At 39.8% G+C, this 24,541-nt stretch overlaps 2 protein-coding genes across 2 annotated transcripts; both read left to right on the forward strand.

The window, feature by feature from the left end:
* Positions 1 to 306: 306 nt before the first annotated feature.
* Positions 307 to 2,792, forward strand: nono (non-POU domain containing, octamer-binding). Its single transcript, XM_032577566.1, has one exon. It carries the CDS (start codon positions 664 to 666, stop codon positions 1,981 to 1,983), a length of 1,320 nt encoding a protein of 439 aa, XP_032433457.1. The 5' UTR covers positions 307 to 663; the 3' UTR covers positions 1,984 to 2,792.
* A 7,542-nt stretch (positions 2,793 to 10,334) lies between these two features.
* On the forward strand, positions 10,335 to 23,405 carry npc1l1 (NPC1-like 1). The gene is made up of 21 exons (XM_032577496.1): positions 10,335 to 10,506; positions 11,921 to 12,082; positions 12,179 to 13,090; positions 13,172 to 13,465; positions 13,549 to 13,772; positions 13,860 to 13,960; positions 14,063 to 14,235; positions 14,560 to 14,688; positions 16,235 to 16,417; positions 16,508 to 16,622; positions 16,717 to 16,982; positions 18,876 to 18,965; positions 19,061 to 19,251; positions 20,278 to 20,405; positions 20,500 to 20,629; positions 20,712 to 20,767; positions 20,889 to 21,039; positions 21,168 to 21,399; positions 21,916 to 22,029; positions 22,111 to 22,273; positions 22,370 to 23,405. The coding sequence occupies exons 1-21, from the start codon at positions 10,465 to 10,467 to the stop codon at positions 22,582 to 22,584; spliced, it is 4,071 nt and encodes a 1,356-aa protein (XP_032433387.1). The 5' UTR covers positions 10,335 to 10,464; the 3' UTR covers positions 22,585 to 23,405.
* The last annotated feature ends 1,136 nt before the right edge of the window (positions 23,406 to 24,541 follow it).

Raw genomic sequence — 24,541 nt, forward strand, 5'->3', positions numbered from 1 at the left:
GACAGAAGGAACTCAATATTTAACAGTGATATTGCCATGTCCGATTTTCCTAATGCTGTGACGCTCTGAGTCAAGTGGTAGATTTGTGGCAGATTTTGTTTAATGCAATATTAGCAGCAATGACTATAGCATGGCAGCATGGTGTATTATAAAACGGACAATAGAAACTAACTCTAAACCATAAATAAATGTGCAGATAAAATGTTCAACCATTCTCAAAATTATTTTCACCCCTATTTAAGACGTAAGTGAAAATGTGTCGTGCATTACTTACCTGGCACAGTAAATTCCCCGCAGTCATTCACACATAATATTCAAAAGTCTGAAAAAATATGCTATTATTTACAAAACATTAATTCAAAACCAGTTTGATTTTTGTTGCTTTGCTTCCGCTTGACTTTCTGATCTATGATAGCTTTTTTTCTGCTTATTTTACTGTTTTCTTAGTACAACTAATTTTCATACCGTTAGAAAATGTATAAAAAATATATAAATAATGTCGCTCATAGATGACGTCACGACGCGAACTCTTTCTGTCGCACATTGTTGAGGTCACAATAGCGTCGCCATTTTCGCTGCTCTTTGTACGCCTCCGTCTGCTAAGTCCCTCTTGCTTTTAGCACGGTTTTTGTCGACTTTTTAATTCACACTTGTTGACAAAACATGCAAGGCTACAGAGGCCCCCAACAGAACCACGGCCCCAACCGTCCGGGGAACCACTTCAAAGGCGACGGGCCCAACAGCAACGGACAGCAGCCGGAGCCTAGCGAGCAGACCAGCCCCAACGCGGGCTTGACGCTGGACCCGCAGAGCTTCAGGAAGCCCGGAGAGAAAACCTTCACCCAGCGGAGCAGGCTGTTCGTGGGGAACCTGCCCACCGGAGTCACCGAGGAGGAGCTGGTCAAGCTGTTCGCGAAGTACGGGAACGCCAGCGAGATCTTCGTCAACAAGGACAGGGGGTTCGGGTTCATCCGCCTGGAGACCAGGATCATCGCGGAGATCGCCAGAGCGGAGTTGGATGATTTCGTGTTCAAAGGCAGACCCATCCGGGTGAGGTTCGCCACACACGGCGCCGCTTTGTCCGTGAAAAACCTCCCGGAGTTTGTGTCCAACGAGCTCCTGGAGGAGGCCTTCTCCGTCTTCGGCCAGATAGAGAGGGCTCTGGTGATCGTGGATGACCGGGGCAGGCCCACGGGGAAAGGCATCGTGGAGTTCACCGCGAAGCCAGCCGCTAGGAAAGCTCTAGATAAGTGCAACGACAGCGCCTACCTCCTCACAGCGTTCCCCCGGCCCGTCACCGTGGAGCCCATGGAGCAGTACGACGAGGACGAGGGTCTGCCGGAGAAGCTGATCAACAGGAACCAGCAGTACCACAAGGAGCGCGAACAGCCCCCGCGGTTCGCCCAGCCCGGCTCGTTCGAGTACGAGTACGCCATGCGCTGGAAAGCCTTGATGGAGATGGAGAAGCAGCAGTACGAGATGGTCGACCGCAACATGAAGGAGGCGCAGGAGAAGCTGGAGGCCGAGATGGAGGCGGCCAGACACGAGCACCAGGTGATGCTGATGAGGCAGGACCTGCTGAGGAGACAGGAGGAGCTGCGGAGGATGGAGGAACTCCACAACCAGGAGGTGCAGAAGAGGAAGCAGGCCGAGCTGAGGCAGGAGGAGGAGCGCCGGAGGAGAGAAGAGGAGATGAGGCTGCGCAACGAGGAGATGATGAAGAGGCAGCAGGAGGGCTTCAGGGGCGGCTTCCCCGAGAACAGAGAGCAGGAGATGAGGATGCACATGGGGGGCCACGGCATGGCCATGAACAGAAATTCCCTGGGTGGGAACTCGGGTGCCGCCGGCGCTGCTGGCATGGCCGCCGAGAGCGCTCCCATGATGGCGGGCTCAGGTAGCGGCAGCCTGCCCGGAGGGGGCCAGGGCGGCTTCCCCAGAGGGCTCCCCGGCCCCGGAGACTATAGCAAGCAGCGCAGATTTTGAATCACATGTCTGTAACAACCCCCCCACCCCCCTCCTCATTTTTCAGCTCACTGTATGTTAAAGTTTAAGGTAGTGGATGTTACCCTTGAACTTTTTAAAAACAACATTTTTTTGTACTTTTTCTGGTGTTTTTTGAGTCGTTTCAGTACTAATGTGTTTTTCCGAATGAGCCATGCATTTTACGTTATTTCTGATTTTTTTGTAGGGTAGATAATGTTTTTGGTCCTGAATATGTTACATTTTCTGTAATAAATTCATAATTCCTTTAAAAAAGAAGAAGAAAGTGTTTCATTCAGGATAGAAAAGCTTCACAGCACAATGGCGGCTAATATTTTTCATCACACACCAACAACCTCACTTTTAATAACTACACTTGTTAGGATGTTCCTGTCTGCTACAGATTTACAATCATCACTGTGGTCTGACTGGCTGATCCTCATACAGATACCAGCTCTTAAACGTGTTTTCTTACAGTTGCAGAAAATACATTCAAATTGTTTGTCAAGATGTCCCCATGTGAATCAGCGTATTGGACACTACAAAACGTCAAAAGCAGACGGCTTCTTTTCCTATTTATATTTTGTAGAAAGGGCATAAAAACTTAGAGATGCTCCTGATTCTTTACTGGAGATTGTCTGTCAAAATCGTCACACAGGAGAAAAAAAATTTACTGCTAATTATATTATGCCACATAGTTTTGAATCCAAGGGAAATTTGAATTTGAATAAACTGATCATCCACAGTTATGCATTAAAGAATGTCCTTGTAGTTTATCTGACTTGTTATTAAATGCAGAAATGTGCACAAAAGCTGTTTGGCTGATGAGTTTATTCACAAAAGCTGTCATGAATACTGAATGCATCTAATCAACAATGGAAAGAAGATAGATTTTTAAAAAAAAAATTTTTCACCTGCCTATGAAGTCAAAATTGACTCGGTAAGAGAATTTAATGACAATATTGCAAAAATAATTTGGAAAAAGTGTCCAATTTCTTCTAATTTACCAGAAAAGCAACAATTGTCCCAAATGCTGTTAAAATGTACGTATTGATGTTTACACTTATGGGTAACATGTTATTTGACGGGGTTTGCATAAGACTGACATAACATCAGTCATGAACATGAAGGAGTCTTTATGAATATCTATGACTTGTGAAGTGTCATTTGGTAAATAATGACACTTTAATGCAAAGTTGCTCTAGAAGGGTTAGGGTTTGCATTAAAAGTGTCATTATTTACCAAATGACACTTCATGACAACAGTCAGAAACATTCATAAGGACTCCTTCATGTTTATGACAGTGTCATGTCAGACCTATGCACACCCCCTCAAGAAATGTGTTACCCATAACAGATATTCTTATGTCAATTTTGATACATAAACGTAAGACAAAATATGGATTAAACAACTGATTTTAGCAGCAAATTTAAGGTAAAAAAAAAAAAAGCTCATTGGACAGAATCGTATGCTTTGAAGATTGTACCTGTAAGTTTCCTGTGAAAGTGTTGGAGCCTTCTTTCAGCCAGCTGATGAACAGGGTGCAGCAAAAGAAGAGGAAGGGATTGGGATGAATTATTATTTGCCTGAAAATGAAAGAATCACATGAAAAAATATCCTCTTGCTCTTTTGAAACATAACTTTTTAAAACCTTAGCTTACCCTGACACTGTTAGCGGGCCCATGCCTAATATCACTCTAGGGCATCACGAGTTACAGCGCAAGTTCCAGTTGTTGGCAGGAATAAAAGCTAAAAAGGCCTCATCTAAAAAAAACAAAACAAAAAAACGAGAAGCACAAACTACATACAGCCTGGTTTTAATTAGAGCTGAACAATATAGCAAATCACTGTTTGTGTAAATGTAAAGGACAAGCTTGGAAGCAACATTTTGGAGGATCTTTTCCTTTCTCCGTTTGATATAAAGTGTAATAAACATCAGAGGATGGTCATACTTCACTTGTTGAGCAGTCAGATGGATTCACTGCTCTGGATGCTCACTCCTGGCATTTAATGATCAAGATGATGAAGACAAGAGTGAAGGGAAATGTAGCTTCTTCACAATTCGTACCGTCGTCACAATATCCAACACTAACATCATATGTTCAGGTTTTCCTAACATCACATTCTTACGCAGTTATTCATTACAGACTCTTATTCTTATTTTTTTTGCTTTCATATTTTAACTTGTGTGCGTTTGCATGACTCCAGTTTGTCTGTCACTTTTGTATTTTTGTTTGAAACTCATTAAGCAAATGAATTTTCATTTTCAAGAACAACCTGTTCCAATCTTTGCTGCTAGTACGCCTGAATTTCCCCACAATAAAGGATGTTTCTATTTTCTATTCATTTCTTTTTCAGGCTTTTTTTTTTGTGTGTGGAAAATACAAAAGTTTAATGCAAATGTACAGAATAGACAGGTAATAAAACTAAAGGAAGGAAATTACTCCTGTTTTTTTTTTTTATCAGCTTATTGTCTTAAGGTTTTCAGTCTTCGTGAATGCAAAATGAAATTTATTTGTGTAAAAATAGGTTAATATTTAGAGTAATCAAGAAAAGGCTACACCTGGGGTTGCTTTGAGTTGTTACTGACAAATTTGTTCTAAAACTGGAAATGAGTACAAGCAAAAAGAAGTTATTGAAATAAGATAAGTTCATGCATTAAGGAAGCAACAATGATAGGTAACATTTTATACTTTGTAATCAGACACCAGAGAAAGTGCTGGAGGAGTTCAGCACGCCCCACTTGTTGCTGCACAGAGACAGACGTGATGCGACAGCGCAGAAAGTTTAACATTCAACAATAAATATGAAATTGGTGTAAACAATTCCTTTTTTATGTCACTTAGGGGTTAAAGGACAGAAGTTTTTATGTTCTATGCATTAAGTGGATGAGCTACTGATGATTCCAACCATAAAAATCGCAGGTGCAAGAAAAAAAAAAAGGCTTATAATACATAATTGGCATAATTATTAGGCAAGTCTTATTTTTAGGGATTATTTATATTATTGACCAAATACAGTGCTCTGTAGTATAAAACGTTAATAAACACCAAACATAAATATTTAAGAATGTAACGTGAGGTTTTGACTTTCTTTTAGGAGAATATTTCTAAGTACACAATAATTGGGAAACTGGTAAAGAGCACAATTATACCCAACAAATGAAAAACAGATATTTTCCCATCTCATTTGTTTTTAGACACCTCTGTTAAAGTTAGAGTTATAAATAGACACCTCAAAAGTTCCCAATAAACTTTTCTGACAAGAAAAAGTCAGTAATCAATATAAGCCTTTCACTGATGGAGTCAAAGTTAGATTTTTCTTCAGTGCACCGCAATCTGCTTTTTAACGCTATTCCCATTCAGAGTTGAAATAGATATGTTAGCTTTGTTATGCTCGAACTTTTAAGTATAAAAATGTATTTTCTTTGTGTACTATCTTTATATAACTGGCTCTAAAATGTATTCCCATTTGCATAAACATTTCTTTCGTCATCATTTTATGTTTTCCTTCCAAGCAAACAGACTTTATTGTAATCTTTGACGGTGGATTCCTGTTTTAACATCAGTAACTTTTAGACGGTTGTTTTATATTTTCAAGGATTTCACTGCAGGACAAGAGATGTTTCCCAAAGCAAAGATCTATGTGAAGCTTCACAGACGAAACAACGAGATAATAAAACACTGCAAATATGTTTTAAATATTACAAACCTAATTAGAAATGAAATAAATCAGGCTTGTGTCAAAGCACTTTGATGGAGTAAAACTGTTTTGCTTAACTGAGACACTATTGAGTAAGCCACACTTGATTGACAAATAATAATTCAAAGACATTCGTGTTTTTTTAAATAAAATTTTAAAACAAAAATCTAACAGCACAATCTCCTTAAGTGGCAAATGAATTGTTTTCCCTGCGCGCTATAAAATGGATCTAATTACAGTAAGAGATAATTGTAGCGTATATGTATTACGGTCATAAAATAGTTTTATATCGTTTCTGATGTGTTTTTAAAAAAAAATATATCTGATAGTGAAGATGGTGCTATCAAACTGTTATCTGAGTCCAAGAAGTCAGCTTGGCGTGTGATGCAGCCAGAGCAACGAGAGCGCTCCATAAATAAATACAGATAAGAGTGTGACAGTAAAGAGGGGGACGTGTTATCAGAGCGTCGATCTGTGAGTTCAAAAACATTTCAGAGGAGTTTTTCTTATGACACTCTGAACCCTGACGGACCAGATCCACGATTCCTCTACCGCCGTGTGAGGCATGTCACGCTTTCAAACACCTACGGACTAAATCGCTGCTGAGAACTATGGAAATAGATCACGTTCATGCAACAATGTGTTTTATTTATATTTATCTAATGTGTGGTATGTTACATATTTATATAATGCATTTTTTATTGTGTTACAGGAGGAAACGGAATGAGTTGTTGCCGCTTTTCAAGTGCAAAGCAACGCGCACGTCCTCGTTTCTCATGAAAAATATTCAAAACAGGATACAGTTCATATTGTTTATTCTATCCATTTCATATTAAAAACTTGGCTTTTGGTAAGACTGCAACTTTTAAGATAAAATAACATGTCGCTGAATGGATATGTTGTTCTGTAATTGTTGCTTGTTATTAATTTTCATAGATCTCACAGAAATAACTCATGTTTTCCCTCACCCTTTCTCTCTCATCTCTACTGCCGCACATTGTAGTTACCATAAAACAGAAGATCATCAAAGTGAAATTTCCACAGATTAAAAGGAAATTTATGCACTAATTTCTGTCTGTGAATATTTGAACTTAAAGCACGTTCACAGATTTTTCAGAAAATTCAATGTAATCTAAGCGTACTTAGTAAATTAGGCTAAAACACATGACTATAGTCCTGCCAGAAACATTCATTTATTCATAACAGACAAAACTTATTCATAGGAAATGATTTATTTATTTATTTATTTGGTGGTTTAGTAAAACAAAAAGCATAAATGTAATCAGTTATGCGCTAAACTTGTCCTGTCCTGATTTTAATTCAGTGAGACCTTCTTCAAAGTTATTTACATATCGTTTGGGGAGGATCCAACCTGAGCTGAACTTTTTCATTCAGCTAAAGTTAATGTTGAACTTTTTATTTCTATTTTATTGCACTCATAATTAACTCATAACATAGCAATATGTTTTATCAATGATTTAAGACATAATACATTTACAGCATAATGTGGATTTGCTGAAACTTCTGGTGGAAATGTGGGGAAAAAGACCCTGAATACATTTAATTTCCTCTCAGAAGCACCTCTCTAATTAAATGGGCTAATTTTTTATTTTACTAATTGACAAATGTCTTCTGCGGCTGTGTTTTGTTCTATGATGCAAAGCCCTTTGAACTGCCTTGTTGCTGAAATGTGATATGCAAATAAATTTGATTGATTGATTGATTGTATACCTGCTCACATAACATTTAAGTAGACATTACATTTTCACGAAGCCCACATTTCTGTATTACATATTTTAAATGGTGTGATGTAATATTCTAATCTTAAATGTCACGTTTTCAGCAGCTGTGAACAGAAAATGATCATAATTAACAGAAATAAAGGCGTATGAGCTTCAGTTTGAGCGTAATTTATCTATAAAATATGTTTCACGTGGTGAACCGAGTTACTGAAATAAATCAGCTTCTTAATAATGTTGTATTTGCTGAATGGGTCTGCACGTGAGGTGACACAGAGCCAATTTCTCTCCAACTCTCCCTTGATGAAGACGGGAAAGACAAGAAAACACGTCATTCAAATAAGGTGGATTTTCTTCGTGTTTGTTTCAGCAACTCACCGAATGCAGTAACAGCCCTTAAAGACTCTTTTACCATGACAATGTACAGTTATTAAAGAGTGGGGGGGAAAACTATTTTAATAAATCTGAATCAATTTTTTTTTTCTAGTGTTGCCAAAGTGTGTAGAGAATAGTAAATGTAAAACATAATGTGTGATATTTTTAGTTTATGTCTTGGCTGCAGAGCTAGTAGCATTTCTTAAACAGTATTTATTTTAAATGTGAAATGCACAGTTAATTCATCTTACACTCAGAGTTGAACGCTTTCTTTGAGAAAGCGTTTAAAAGCATTGACATTACTCAGCTTTCCTGCCAGAGACAGGCAAAAAAGGAAGTTCTTAGATAGTGAAGAATTAGAACATGCTGACAGTCTGTTTTGTGTTTATTGCTGTTTTATCTGTTATTGTCCAGATTTATCAGCTTTATTATCCTCCTTTTTGGCTTTGAAGTAGTAAGACCACATATCTGAATGCAAGTCTTTATGTTTTTAGAAGAAGCGCATTAATTTAGAATTTGGAAAAACGGCCAGAGTTTCCCATTTCTAGCAATACTTATTTTTGATATTGTGTAAATGTTTGAAGGCATGTGACTGAAATCCTCATTTAACACAAAAAGTGATATGTTGGCAAATACATTATGTCAATTGTCCAATTCGACTATTCACTTTAGATAATGCATAATTAGAATGCACGGTCTTTCATTAGATCACCGACACAACAGAAAATCAAAATATGGATGAAATGTGCTGTTTTTAAATAATGTTAATTCATATCATTATACTGTATTAATTTTACTGTTTAACTATTTTTTAATTGATTGATTCCTTTTGATACGCTAAAAAAAATCGAACACATCCATCTGGAGCATCCATCACTGCTGACCCAGAATACTCGACTGTAAACTCATGAGCTAGAAGAAAGCATTAGCTAGCAAACCCACCAGTCATTATGCCTCTTTCTCCCTGTAAAAAGAAAATATTCAGAATAAGTCACTCTCGAACCAGAATTGAACACGTTCCATCGATCAGCGTTTAGCAGCAGTTCAGACTCTTTGTCAGATCCAACAAGATCCTGACATTTTTTTTTAATTTTCTGTTTTGAACTCTGCACGCTGCTCTCTGCAATAGCATTTTGCATGAGCTTGACAAATTGCAAAATTCTCTCTTTCTGCAACTTATCAGCAAGCGATAAAGCAGAGAACATCCCTCTATCTGCCTTGATTCCCCCTTGCCTCCTCAGCATCTGCTTTTATTACAAAATTTCTACCGGCACCTTCGCCCTGATCATGTACATGTTCCTGTGGTACAGCTGCAGAGGAACTGTCTGCTATCATCACTGCACTGGCCTTGACATAATGTGATAATGGCATTAATCACAAGGTTGATCTTAGGTAGGAGATATGATTCAGGAAATGATTGATCCTCTGGCCTGTGTGGACGGTGGCCACCCAGTATCGATACGGCGGAGCTGGAACCTTCGACAAACAAAAAGCTTTTAGAGAAACTGGATAAAAATATGTTTTGTTAGAAAGAGGCAATGAGTTTTAAAGGGATTATGTGTTGAACAAAGAACCCACTTTTTGCACCTGCAGTTCAAACTAGTTATGTTTGAACACTTGGTACAAAAACACAGAGAACATTGTCTTTTTTTCTCCGGATCGGACTTCAGATTAAGCTATTTCTGTTTTAGGTCAAAGTTATTTCTATTTGCTAAATAATAGAATAAGGATGGAGGTGCTTTCATAGAGAAGGTACCCTTTACTTTTGTCAATTTTAGAAGTTCCCATTCTGTGCATCACTATTTAATAGAAATGCATGTTAAAGTGAATGAGTTGGGGTCTTTCTGCTTAGAGTTTGCATCTTCTCCCTGTGCCCAATGACTGCTGGAGTTACAAACCAAAACTCCATGATTCAAAATGAACAAGAGTTCATAGACAAAGTGGCTGTGGGTCATGTTTTGGGGGATTCTTCGTTCCTCCTTTTACAACTGCTTTGCTTCTCGCACACACCCTCAAAGAAAACTCCATGAAACTCACATGAGAACCTTGTGACTCCAAAACATGAATTTTGTTTTGTGTGTGTATATACTGTAAATGTCCTGTTTCTACTTTGTACTAGCAACAGGAAAAGGCTTATGTTCAGTTTCATCAAAGAGAGGTAAAGACAATACAGAGGCGGTAAAAGAAAAAAGCTTTTTATTTAAAGATGTATCTGAAATTTATCAACGGAAGCACGATAAGTCGGAGACAGGCACTGACAGTGTACAGTCAGAGCTTATGAAAAACCTGGGTGAGGTTGTTTGTGTGGGTTTTACCCAAATAGTTCCTCCAACCTGCTTTGAGTCACCAAGGTAACCATATCCTAATTTATGTTAATAATCTAATAGGGATATTGATCCTCCGTTGCTCTGATTGGTCGTCCGCAACATCACACCAGATAAGAGAGCCGTGACATCACAGTAGTAATGACGCTGGAAAAGTCAGGATGGTTTTTCTTCCCACCCACTAACTTTAGTTAGATGGACAGACTATAGGAGAGCAAGGACAGCTCAGACATTGAACCCTGCTCTCTGTCTTTGCCTGATGTGTCAGCGGTGATTGTTAAACACTCCTGCCTCCTGAAAGTGAGGACTCTTAACTCACCTGTTGCTGAAACACTCCAGGAATAATGTTTCGAGCTGCTGCCTTCGTCACGTTTCTGGCCTGTCTGGTGAGTAACTGGGATGTTTGTTTTAGCTTTGGCAAACTGGGACCTGGTATTCTGTTACCCAGCTTTGAAATGTAGTAGGATATGAACTGAAACCGTTAAATGATCTCACCAGTACTTGTAATGAACCAATGTGTGGTGTCACAAATGTTTTATTTAAAAAGGGAGTTTATTTATCAGTGCAGATTTGAAAAATTATTAATAAATTCATGCTGGGTTGAGATGGCCATTAAATCATCTGCTAATTTTTCCTAACAAAATATTCATCAAGTGTCTGTACCTGCCTGTCTTTGCAGGGGCTGGTGTCTGTCTGCACAGAAAATATTTACTTTTGTGTTGTTAGTCAAAAAATGTATTAGTTTGACTGATGTGTTGAAAATAAAAAATAAAACTCATTACAGAATTTAAGAACACAACAGCACAGATAAAGCTAAAAGTGAGAAACCCTAAGTCTTTATATATATATATATATATATATATATATATATATATATATATATATATATATATATATATATATATATATATATATATATATATATACTGCTCAAAAAATAAAGGGAACACTTTAAGTGTTAAACACCTGTTTAAGTGTTCCCTTTATTTTTTGAGCAGTATATATATATTATATATATATAATATATATATACTGTATATATGTATACATCTTTTTACAGACAAATTAAATCATCCTAAACTTAAAAGTAATAATAAAATGTATTAGGTATGAGTTAAATGTTAATCAGATCTCTGCATTGATCTTAATTTTGTAAATTTTTTAAGTCAGAATAAGAAAACAACCCCAAAAATATTAGAAACTCTTGGTCTGTGTTATAATAAGGCATAGTGCAAGACTCTTCTTAAGTTTTTGATCTACAAGTTTTTACAAATCAATTTTCAACAAACATTTGGCTATTTTATTTGTTTTGATAAAATCTTATATGCTTAGTTTTGTGGTTCAGGATATAAAAATAAAAAAAATACACACATTTATTTATATATTTTACTTTACAGAAAAATAAATTGTCAAGGCACCCAAGTACTTTTCACATGACAAAATGTATTTATTGTACTTGTCATGTTTTTATATTAGTTCAAAATTATTCATGTCCTCTATATAGCAGAAAAAGTAGAGAGAGAATTTATTGAAGATATTTTTATAACGTTCTTCACACTTTACATATATGACCATAGTTCTGCTTATAGGGAAAAGAGAAACATATAAGCTCAAGAAAATCTTCCCAATTGAGAAGCACAGAGGAAAGCATTCTGTTGTGTGAGTGGTTTACTGGAGGAGGGACTGGTGCACTTCACAAAACTGATGACATAATGGGGGAAAACATGGATGGATGGATGGATGGATGGATGGATGGATGGATGGATGGATGGACTAAAAGCATCCTTGTCTTCTCCTCAGGCGTCCTCAGAGGTCGAACACAAAGCGGGTTACTGTGCTTTCTATGATGAATGCGGTCGTAACCCAACGGTGGGAGAAAGCCTCATCCCTCCTATTGTCCCTTGTCTCAATTACAGCCGAGCCCGACAAGTTACAGGCGAGCACTACAGGAGGCTCAAGCAGGTTGGTTCACTATCTGGGTAAAGCAAGCGTAGGCACATTGGTACTTTTTTTGTCATTTCTTTTATTGGAAGGATTGAAATACCCTTCGTACTGCAGGTATGCCCCATGTTGGACCAGGGAGAAAGCATCACATATGCCTGCTGCTCCCTACAACAGCTCGCATCTTTGGAAACAAGTTTGACCTTGTCCAAAGCCGTGCTGATCCGCTGCCCCTCCTGTGCTGAAAACTTTGCCCACCTGCACTGTGCCACCACCTGCAGCCCCAACCAGACGCTCACGGTTAATGTCACGAAGGTCATGAACGTCACGCACCTGGGTAGGCCGAGGGATGCAGTGGTAGCCTACCAGGCGTACATCAGCAACACTTTTGCAGAAGGTGCCTTTCAGTCTTGCAAGAACGTCAGGATTCCAGCCACAGGAGGCTTTGCCATCGCCACAATGTGCGGCCGGTATGGATCCAAACTGTGCACAGCCCAGCGTTGGTACGATTTCCAGGGGGACACCAGCAACGGCCTCGCCCCTCTAGACATCGACTTTCGGCTGCTCAAGGAGAATGACATGACAGGAGTACCAGAGGGGATGGTTCCTTACAATGGCCGTGCTTTAGGGTGTAACGAGAACACAACAACAGGCGGGATGGCCTGCTCCTGCCAGGACTGCCTCGATTCGTGCCCGCGTGTGCCACCCCCACCTCCACCCCCTGAGCCCTTCAGAATCCAGGGAATGAATGGATTTCTTGTGATTTCCATCATCTTGCTCTGTCTCCTGATATGTGCCTTTGTGGTGTACCTCGTTGTGTCTCACTGCGTGAAATCTAGCAATGGAAAAGATCAGAATAAAACGGGAAGAAAAGGGAAAATCAAAGACGAGAACAGCAACGAAGTGGGTCAGCCCATCATCAACCCATCAGACGTGACGTGTGCAGATAGAAACAGCATGGCAGCTCAGGCTTTCCTGAGTCGACAGCTTCAGCGCTGGGGAACCCTGATGGCATCTTATCCCCTCACAGTAAGTAGGTCTAAAACAATTGGAACCATCTAAATACAGACAAAGATCAGCCAGGCGATTACCTTTCCTTCTTCTTTCAAGGTTCTCTTGGTGGCGGCCATCATCGTGGTTGCTTTTTCTGTCGGCCTAAAGTCCATCAAGCTCACCACTGATCCAGTCGAGCTGTGGTCCGCTCCCAACAGCAGGGCCCGGCAGGAGAAGGACTTCCATGACAAACACTTCACTCCCTTCTTCAGGACTAACCAGCTGATCCTGACAGCACCAGGAAGAAAAGGACATCTTTATAACTCACTGCTGTTCGGGAAGCAGAACTTCAGCGGGCTTATTTCCAAAAATCTCATACTGGAGCTGCTAGATCTCCAAAAGAAAATACAGGTAACAAGTCAGGGCCAAAAGCAATGAAGGAGGTGGTTTGAAATCTACTACCTGTTACTTAACTTACCTTTGAATTGCGGTAGGATATTGAGTTCTGGTCAGAGGATTTGAACCACACAGCAACCCTGAAGGATGTGTGTTATGCGCCTCTAAACCCATCCAACCCCTCGCTGACTGACTGTGCGGTAAACAGCTTGCCACAGTACTTCCAGAACAGTCTGGACAACATTAATGCTAAAGTAAATATGACTGAACTGGGAGTGACCCAAGAGGTCGACTGGAGAGACCATCTAATCTACTGCCTCAAGTATGTATTAATGTAAGGACGAGTGGCTTAAATGTTTGGCACAAAGCTCAAATGTCACACCAGTTCCCTCTTCTGCCTCTTCTCAAGCTCTCCGCTGTCCTTCAAAGACATCACCGATTTAGGAATGAGCTGCATGGCGGACTATGGAGCACCAGTATTCCCATTTCTAGCAGTGGGAGGCTACAAAGGTCAGTGCCTTAATGCTTTGCACAGAATAAGTTTTCATAGCACACCAAAAGAAAAAGCCTTTCGGCTAACTTGAACATTGCGTGTATTGTTTTTTTCCCCAGATGACGAGTATACCAATGCTGAAGCCTTCATCATGACTTTCTCCCTCAACAATTACCTTCGCGACAACCCCAAGTTCAACGTAGCTCTGCGGTGGGAGACAGAGTTTCTCAAAATTGTCCAGGACTACCAAAGAAACCCAAAGGCCAACTTCACCTTTGCATACATGGCTGAGGTAGAGTCAGCTAAGGGATCTCTACCAATCTACTTTTCATGTTTTCTGACTGTCTATTTGTTAAATCAGCATTAGAGATAATGTCAGAGCTGTTCCTGATAATGTATCAGCATTGACAGGCTACTGATCTTTTACCTACTGGCTATAATCACATCCTACATATAAAAAGAGGTTGTTATCACCGGTTTTTGCTGATAAAGAAATACTGCAGCAGCTTTCTTTTGAAAGGCCATTGAGTTTTCTCGTCTATCTACTCTTTCTCAGACTCTGACCAGTGTCAATTCTTCATGCCCTGTTGGTTTCTCTCTCTCTCTGTGCCTGCAGAGGTCCCTGGAGGATGAAATTAATCGGACAACAGCAGAAGATATTCCCATTTTTATGATCAGCTACGCTGTGATCTTTGTCTATATCGCGGTGGCACTGGGGGAGTACTCTTCATGCAAACGCTTACTGGTAAGCCTACGGGGAGTAAAATTTCACTTCAGTACAGTGGAGTACTTTTTTTTAGCCGTTAAAAGACAGACCTGTCAATAGCAATCAATTAGACAAGTGAAAATGTTTCTACAACTACTATATTTCACAGACATCGCTGTGCAAAAATAATTGTCTCTACTGATCCTCATTTTTGTCAAATTACAACAACAGAGGACAATATATTTTATAGGAGGTTTATCTCTCATAGCACCTTAACTGAGTTCATAGTTGTGAAGAGGAAAACAATACAAAAATATTTGACTGATAAAAATCTAAAAGTAATGCAGCTTGTGTTTGTACTCAACCAGTTTTACTCTGACATCCCCCAGTTAAATCCACTGGTCTACAGAAGTCACCTTATTGGTCAGTTCTGTAAACATTCACAGACCTCAGAAACCTATACAATGACAGCAATGTATAAAGTGGGCCCTTAAATGTAGTAGTTGAGAGGGTAACTCAGTTATATTTATAAATCAAAAATCATCAGTCTTATTAAATAAGATGTATAATCTTTTGTTGGTCTAATCTATCAAAAATAGTACCTGCTTCTATCAGCAATACCATAGGGCAACAGACATAATGACAGGTAGCTCTTCTGTAGACACACAAAGGCAAAACTATTAAGCTTACTCGGTGTGTTGATATGTATTTACCATTGTCATAATGCTCTTCGAAATATTTATTGACGCTATGGCAATAAAACCCTTTTTCCTTCTTATAATATCAGAGCAACTATACTCATATTCCCACCGGTATTTATTGTTGGTGGTGAAATTTGAGGATGGATTTGGTTGGCCTTGTTGTCACTTTAATTCAAGTCAGGATCCTAAAAATATGAATATTACCTCCAGTCAGAAGAAACAAACACCTGCTGTGGGTGTGAATATTTTTGCTTTAAACATAAACGGCTAAAGGCCTACGTCTGATTGCCAATGAGCTTTAAAGACAGTCCACAATGCATTCACTTAAAAACCGTACTGAGCTAAAATGATGATTTTAACTTTACGAAACATTTATCATAACATTGTTATAAACACAGCATTTGTACTGGGTTTAACAATGGCAGGATCATTACATGCAGCATATAGAATTAAAAAAATATATATATAGTAATTAGTTTTGTGAGGCTTTAACTCTTGCTTTAGATTGCAATACAATAATTAGTAAATACTGGAATTTTGGAACTTCTGCAGAAATGTGATATAATTCATGTTCATGTGTAAATATCTGCTAAACAAATAACCCATGGCTTCCTCTGTTGTTGCTTCTTAGCACACTAGACAGAAAGGTTATTGCTGCTGTTAAGCCGTAGCTTAATTACTTTGATTGTTTTGCTAAAGAAAAATAAAATTAGACAGGGTCTCGTTTTATTAATCGTGCACAGCGATAAGCGCCCGCTGCTCCTACCAGACTAATCTAAGCTCTAGAACACGTTCTGTCGGCTTACTCATCACAAAGCGTTACAGTATTGAAACAGTAACACAGGAAATAATTTTTGATATTGACAGGTGTGTTTGTGTTGCAGGTGGACTCCAAGTTTTTGGTGGGTTTGGGGGGGATCCTGGTGGTGGGCTGTTCGGTTCTGGCCTCCATGGGTTTCTACTCCTGGATCGGGATCCCGTCCTCCCTGGTCATCCTTCAGGTCGTTCCCTTCCTGGTGCTCGCTGTTGGAGCTGACAACATCTTTATCTTTGTCCTGGAGTATCAGGCCAGTGCCGGGAATCTGTAGTTGCACTTCTGCCAACTGCAGTTCAAATATTCATATTTTAATATCCGTTTTACCATTCCGTCCTTGCAGAGGGACGCGAGGAAGCTTGGAGAGACGCGGGAGGAGCAAATAGGCCGAGTGCTCGGACAGGTGGCTCCCAGCATGCTCCTGTGCAGTCTCTCGGAGTCTGTCTGCTTCTTTTTAGGTAGTTTCTTTTTTGATCAATGCAAAACCAGAAGAAAAAAAATGGATGAAGGGCTTTGTTTATCTTTAATCATGTTTGTGTTTTGCCTCACCAGGGGCCTTGTCCACCATGCCAGCGGTGAAGTCCTTTGCTCTGTATGCTGCTCTGGCCGTGCTCATGGACTTTGTCCTCCAGATGACAGCTTTCGTGGCGTTGTTGTCTCTGGATGCTCGGCGCCAGGACAACAACCGCTGTGAACTGCTCTGCTGTGTGACCGTGTCGACCCGCCGTCCCAACAAACCAAATGAGGGCTTTCTGCTGCCTTTCATGAGGAGATACTACGCTCCCGTCCTGCTGCACCGCTTCACCAGGATCATAGTGGTAAAACATCTGAAAAAACATATGAATTGCTCATAAAGAAAAGCCAAAATGAATTGCTCATTGGTATATATATTTGACGATAAATAACCTTGCAGAAGCATTTGTTAAGTTACAAACTAGGGCTGCAGCCAACAGTTATTTCATTAATTGATTTTTCTATCGATTATTGTGATGATTAGCTAATTAATTGGACTTTTAAAAAATGATCACATTCTGTAGGTTTTTCATTTAACCAAGTAAGCGTATTTTAGGAAATATTAGAAATACATACATTAAAAAAAACATAATTTCTTTTTAAATTAAGAAGTAATCACTGTTTTGCCATAAATGCAGTAACAGCATTCCTTCAGTGTGCTTCAGGATAAGCTAGATCACTGATCTAGTATGGATCTGCAGCTAAAAGCGCTGATCTGTTGACTGGTTGTTGAATTAATTGATTGATTATTGGATAGCACTTTTTTTTTTTTTTTTTTTACAGAAATTCAACCAGATGAAGCTAAAATTCTAGAAATTCAGGAGTTTTGGGCAGAACATATTTACAGACAAAGGAAATTTTTATTTTTTTTTAAATCCTAAGTGTTCGATGTATATATTTTTGTACAGTTTTGACTTAATTACTGCTCTGAATATTTTGTTCTTACAGCAAAGGAGAATTGTTTGAACCTGTGCGCTCCAGTTAATGATTAATCAATTACTAAATTAGTTGGTGATTATTTAAAAAAAATCTATTCATCATGACGTATCCGATAAATCGTTTCAGCCCCGTTACAGCGAACACATATATCAGCTGAATTTGTGAGGGATTTTGTGCGACAAACCAACTCAAACTGCGTGATTGCGAACCGGATGGAAAGTGATTCATGAATAAGTTTCGATCTGTTTCTGTGGCAGTGCCTGCTGCAGGTTGTTGTCCTGCTGGACTTGCTCTGAACTTACCTCCCTCTGATCTCACCAACTTTGACCAACTTTCCTGCTGCAGCTGAACCGTCACCATGTTTCACTTACAAAGCATTCAGCATGGAGTCCAAAAGGATGACTCTGGTTTTATCAGATCAAAGCAAATTCTTCCACATATTAGCTTTTTTTTTTTTTGCCATATGTTGCTGGTGGCAAACAGTAAACAGGACTTCAGTCAGGCGTAACTGCAGACAAATCATCGTCCTGTTGATACATTCAGAGTCTGTCACTCTTTGGGCCTTCATTAACTTTGGAACCAGCCAATAGTTTTAAATACAGATATTACAAACGGCAGTTTTCTAAGCTTTTGTCATGGGATAATTACATCGATATTCCACTACAGGATGATGCTAAAAGTAACATTTTTCAGATCTAGTTTTTCGTCATTAGCGTTGAAACTATTGCCTGTTAACAGATAGCAATATCCCGTAGAACACAATGTTTTCACACTGCAAAAATGCAACGTCTTCCCAGGTATCATTGGTCTAGTTTCTAGTGCAAATATCTTAGTGCACAAGAATAAAGACAAGCAATGTTTCAGCAAGATATAGGAGATTGTTTTAAGTCAATAATTCCTTAATATTGATTTTTTTAAAATAGTATTAGTTCCACTGGCAGATTATTTCACTCATAGCAGGACATTTTCCCCGTGTTATAAGTGAAATAATCTGCCAATGGAACTACTACTTTTCAGCCTATTTAGTAATTAAATGTCTTGTTTGACTGGATAACAAGTAATTTGTTAAATCAGTCTGAAAACAAAGGGATGCCACACTCATCACTTCTAAAACATTTTGAAAAGCACATATCATATGGTTGGTTTTGTGTTTGATTTTTGGAGAGAAGTCCAACAAAAATACTTAAAAGCTTGTTGTTCCAATGCGACGACCTGGATAAATGTAAGTTTATTCCCCTCAATCGTGTGCTTCTCCTCAGATGCTGGTTTTCATCTTCATGCTGTGTGCGTCAATATTCCTCATGCTGAACGTGAAAGTGGGCCTGGACCAGGAGCTGGCGATGCCAAAGGTCAGTCGGAGCCGCTTCATCCGCGATCACCAGGAAACACAAAAACCTGACCTCTTCCCTTGTGACCTCACGTGGATTAATCCGCTCTGCTGCAGGGATCCTACATGCTGGACTATTTCCAATACCTCTACAAATACTTCGAAGTTGGAGTGCCGGTTTATTTTGTAACAAAGAAGGGATACAACTTCCACACGGTTGCGGGAATGGACGGCGTCTGCTCCAGCGTGGGCTGCGATCAGTTCTCCATGACTCAGAAGATCAGATACGCCACAGACTACCCCGAACGGTGAGTCAGCACTAATCTTAATTTGTTCAAATCTGACTATCAGATCATAAAGTTAACCTTTGTATCTATAATTTTGTTTTGACCGCATCAATTAGACTTTCTGCATTATCATATCGTTTCCTGGGAGGTCACTGATTGGCTTGATTTTGTACCTGTCACCTCTAACTTACAACCCCGTCCTGGTAGTTAATGATGAACTCAGCTGGGTAAATACCACCCAGCTAAGATGAAACAACAAATATCTCAAACTTGTACTCTTCCTAAAAAAAACAAAACAAAAAAAAAAAAACAATCCAGGAAAAATGTTATTTTATAAGCGATACTTAGGTACAGCACTAAAGAAGAAGAAAAAAAAACACAGATACTGTAGCTACCTGTATTAGTTCAATAAAATAAAATCACTTGCTGTTGTTTTCCAATGAAGAAATCTAACTGTGTGGCTCTAATCTGTTGCTGGAACCATTTCTCACTAGTATAAATGATAAATGACACAATAAATTCATCAGACTGTTTGTATTTCTTAACTACTTCCTTATGAGTTTCGCCCGACTGTTTACTTTTATAAGTCCGAAAATATGGGGAAGTACGCTATTAAACAAGATCCCCGTGTGACATTTAAAGCATATACTAGTAAACAGCCCATAATAATAAAAATAATAGGCATGCCACTTTTATAGCTTTATTTCTTGTACCTGTTCCCTCATTCATTACATTCGCTCTTGGATGGTATGTTCTCTTCTCTTTCCCATTTTCTGACTTGCATATGGAGATGTTCAAAAATAGCATTACTATTATTTATTTATTTATTTATTTATTTATTTATTTATTTATTTATTTATTTATTTCACCCACTGAATAAATTCAGTCATTTATTTGAAGTGATATTACCTTACCTTTATCAGGGGTGCCGGTAAACGTGGTTTCAGTCGGCACGGCTACTTTTCAACACTTAACTGTTTTATTTCGCCTTTTAAGTTTGAACTTTCACCTCTGTGTTGTTTGACTAACTGATGGCGTTCACCGCAGATCCTACATGGCTATTCCCGCTAACTCGTGGGTGGATGACTTCATAGACTGGTTGAACCCTGGGTCCAAATGCTGTCGCCTCTACACCTTTGGTCCAAATGTTGGAGACTTCTGTCCAGCAAACATAAGTGAGACTTCACTCTCTGCAAACAGCAACTTGACACACATTCTTAGCCGATAATTTATTGCAAATGACACATTTGCTCCTTTGTGCCCAAACAGCTGGTCTTTCCTGTCTGAAGAGATGCTTAGCTAGTCCTTCGGATGGTGTCGTCAGACCCACTATGGAAGAGTTCAATCGCTTCCTCCCTGATTTTCTGGGAAACAGACCTGACCTGCAGTGCTCCAAAGGGTGGGTAATGAAGCCACACGTGTAGAGAAGCTGATTACATTTCAAAAGCAGCTACCTCACACCTTCACATCTCTCCTAACAGCGGTCTAGGAGCCTATGACACGTCAGTGGTGAGAGACCAATACGGAGAAATAATTGGTGTGTTTCTCTTGCACTTTAAGGCAAACGTTTGAGAGCAAAATCAGATTTCAATCGTCTCCTACCTGTACCTGTGAGGGGTGACGTCAGTAACATTTCTGATTGTCCTGTCGCCCCCCAGCCACCCGGTTCATGGCGTATCACACTCCACTGACCAACTCTCAGGAGTTCACAGCCGCTTTGTTAAAAGCCAGAGAGCTGGCCGACAAGATCACCTTGGACATGAGGAAAATACCAGGCACCTCGCCGGACTTTGAAGTATTTCCTTACACGTGGGTGTTTTAATCAACTTCTACCTTCTCAAACAAATACGTTTTTGCTTCCAAACAGCTGCAAATATGTCCAACTTCATCAAACGAACCTTTTGTTTCTGATTTGTACCTTTTTTTTTTTGTTCCAGGATAACCTACGTGTTTTATGAGCAGTATCTGACCATTGTGAAGGAAGGGCTCTTCAACATCTCTCTTTGTCTGCTGCCGACCTTCGTGGTGTGCTGCCTGCTGCTGGGTTTGGATCTGCGCTCCGGCCTGCTCAACCTCATCACCATCATCATGATCGTCGTGGACACCGTCGGGGTGATGACGTTGTGGAGCATAGATTACAACGCAGTGGCCCTGATCAACCTGGTTACGGTAGGGCAACGTCTCTTAGCGGCCTTAGCGCTGCCAATCATGCTGATGTACGCGCTTCTCAATGTTAATGGTGCAATGACAAGAAAGCAAGTAATCAACAGGACAGAGAAAACATGTGCATACATAACCGAGAACAAAATAATTTGTTCTACTTTTCTGTTTGAAAAGAAGGAGGAGGAGGAAGAGCACACTTATTTATTCCTACGCCTTATCTCAGTTGTTTATAAAATGTTTACAAAATGTACATTCGATCCCTTATTTGATTCTATTAATGTCTGTTTTCAGTGAACATTAATGTGTTTCATCAGTAGCTTATTTTAACTGGGTTTATCCGCACCGTATTTACATCTAGTGTGTTTGGGATTCATCTCAAATATGATGACTTTGTCCAAAAAGAGACAAATTTGCATCTCGCTATGAAATATCCAGCCATGGATGAACTCTGTACTTAAGTATTTGATCCATGTAGCGAATTTGTTTTTAATTCATGAAACTTATAATCCGTGCTGTGTGCAGGCGGTGGGCATCTCCGTGGAGTTTGTGTCCCACATGACGAGATCCTTTGCGCTCAGCACTAAGATGACGCACGTTGAAAGAGCGAAAGAGGCTACAGCCACCATGGGTAGTGCAGTAAGTGAACCAGATATTAGTTTTATATGACACAGTAACATGCTGCCCGAGGTTTAACACGCCTCTTTTTCTACCCTGAAGGTGTTCGCCGGTGTTGCAATGACAAACCTGCCAGGCATCCTCGTTTTGGCGTTTGCCAAAGCGCAGCTCATCCAGATGTTCTTCTTCCGCTTAAACCTGGTCATCACTCTCCTGGGGATGGCCCACGGACTCGTGTTCCTGCCTGTGCTGCTCAGCTACTTCGGTATGAACATTTAACGTTGCGTTGGCTCGCTCTCATTTCAGGGGGGGGAACGGGTGGCAGCAGTGGAGCTAAGTTTTCCCGTCCCTTGTTTCTCAGGTCCTGGCGTAAACAAAGCAGTGCTGCTGCAGCAGCAGCAGGAGGACAAAAAGGAGGAGATGAAGAATAAAATGAGAGAAATGTATGAGAACATGTCCTATTTGGAGGACGAAGTGACTCAGGAGGCTGACCCATCCTCCGCAAAAGCAGCAGTCAACTTCCAGGAACCCTCACAAACAGAAGAGAAAGAGGAGAAAGAGGTGAGAAAGGACTAGTTTCTGAAAATCAGCCGCACAAACACGCTCCCCGCCAAGCAAACTCCTGTGGTAAACATGGAGCGAGGACGGACGCAGAGGACGCAAAGCGCCTATGGAGTCACGCCTGCAGCTTCATATGGAAATCATTAACCCAACTTTGTACCTCAGTCGGAAAATGGACTTCTGGGAAGGATGATAACAACGTAAAGTTGTGCAATATTTGTAGAAATAATGCAAAAGCAGGCTACTGCAACACGATGCCTTGAATTTACAGTTTTTGTAGATTTTCTTTTTTGGTTTGTTTTATACTGAATGTGGTTGACAACCTGCCTTCCTTCCTCCTGTGGAGCGCTGCTTTTCACTGGAAGCATCAGAAAATAGATGAATGAGTGACTAGATAGATGAACGGATGAGAGCAGTTTTCTGCATAATTTAAATAGGATTGTTGCATTGTTTATAGCTTTAACAGAGCACACTCCAGCTTTTCTTGTTGTACTTTTTTTCCCCATTATGCATGAAAATGTGCAATCACCAAAAAATGTTTATTAAATAGAAAAATGTCTTTTCTTTCCTTTTAAAGAAAGTGAATAAGGTTTTCTTTTACGAAACGTAATTGTTACTGATATAATGCAAAAATAGTTGTGTTCTAACATGTTTTTAATTTATTATTTTTCTCTTTTTTATGTACTCACTCACTGCAAAGGCTGCAATATTATGCCTCCACAGCCTTCACAAGACTTTGAAATACTCTTCATCACGCTTGAAACAAATAACCAGTTTGTGTGTTTGTAATGGCACTGAGACTTTACGTTTTCCCAATGGAATACAGTAAAAAAAAACAACAATATTCTATAAACCTGTATATTCTTGTAAAGATGTTAAAAATGTTTAAATAGAATAAAAATAGACAACTCCTGTTGTTCTACCATAAATATGAAATAAGTGAACAACGTAAACAAGATTGTTTTTCGTCTCTGCTTCACTTCTGCGTGTTCTGCAGGAATCGTCTTATTCCAGACCAGAAATGGGGCAGGAAACGTTTCTCACAATGTATCGAAACAAAAGAGGATTCACCAAAGAGTCCTCTGTTTGAAGAGAATCATCCTGTTAGCATTTTAGCAAATAATCACCACCGTGTAGTATTGGGACTTTGCATGTTGGTCAAAAAGTGAAATTTTGGTGTCATTCTGGTGTTTTCTGCTTCTCAAACGCCGGCTTTCTTTTAACAATGACTTTTCTTACTGAGGGCTGCACAGTGGCGCAGTTGGTAGCACTGTTGCCTTGCAGCAAGAAACGTCCTGGGTTCGATTCCCGGCCCGGGGTCTTTCTGCATGGAGTTTGCATGTTCTCCCTGTGCATGCGTGGGTTCTCTCCGGGTACTCCGGCTTCCTCCCACAGTCCAAAAACATGACTGTTAGGTTAATTGGTCTATCTAAATTCTCCCTAGAGGTGAGTGTGAATGGTTGTTTGTCCTGTATGTCTTTGTGTTGTGCTGCGACAGACTGGCGACCTGTCCAGGGTGAACCCTGCCTCTCGCCCAGAAAGTAGCTGGAGATAGGCACCGGCACCCCTCCCGACCCCACTAGGGACAAGGGTGAACAGAAAATAGATGGATGGATGGATTTTCTTACTGAGACTCATGATGCTGTTTGTTCCTGCTGTTCTCTAACAAACCTCAGACATTCCTAGATTGAATTGATGCTGACGTTACAGGTGGACACCGTCTGCTAATTTGATGAATCTCAGGATTTTAGTTAGTGGCATTAGAGCAAATGAGGGTTGAAGACAAATCCATACCAAGTTTTATTTGCATTCGTAAACTATAATTTCTCTCCAACTTCACAATTATGCACTACTTCATATTTGGTTTGCAGCTCCAATCCCCTCAGAAAATACATTGAGGTTTGCAGTCGTAAAGCCAGAAAAGGTAGAAAAATGAAAAGGGGATGAAAGCTTTCGCAGAGTAACTCAGATA

Source organism: Xiphophorus hellerii, chromosome 12 (assembly GCF_003331165.1).
Source record: "Xiphophorus hellerii strain 12219 chromosome 12, Xiphophorus_hellerii-4.1, whole genome shotgun sequence".
Lineage (NCBI taxonomy): Eukaryota > Metazoa > Chordata > Actinopteri > Cyprinodontiformes > Poeciliidae > Xiphophorus > Xiphophorus hellerii.

What these genes read in the sequence shown, in the direction of transcription:
- npc1l1 (XM_032577496.1), top strand. Translation starts at nt 10,465, where the DNA reads ATGTTTCGAGCTGCTGCCTTCGTCACGTTTCTGGCCTGTCTG. An exon ending in TGGCATCTTATCCCCTCACA is followed by an intron (nt 13,091 to 13,171) that starts GTAAGTAGGTCT and finishes TCTTCTTTCAAG; the next exon opens with GTTCTCTTGGTGGCGGCCAT. An exon ending in CATCTAATCTACTGCCTCAA is followed by an intron (nt 13,773 to 13,859) that starts GTATGTATTAAT and finishes CCTCTTCTCAAG; the next exon opens with CTCTCCGCTGTCCTTCAAAG.
- nono (XM_032577566.1), top strand. Translation starts at nt 664, where the DNA reads ATGCAAGGCTACAGAGGCCCCCAACAGAACCACGGCCCCAACCGTCCG.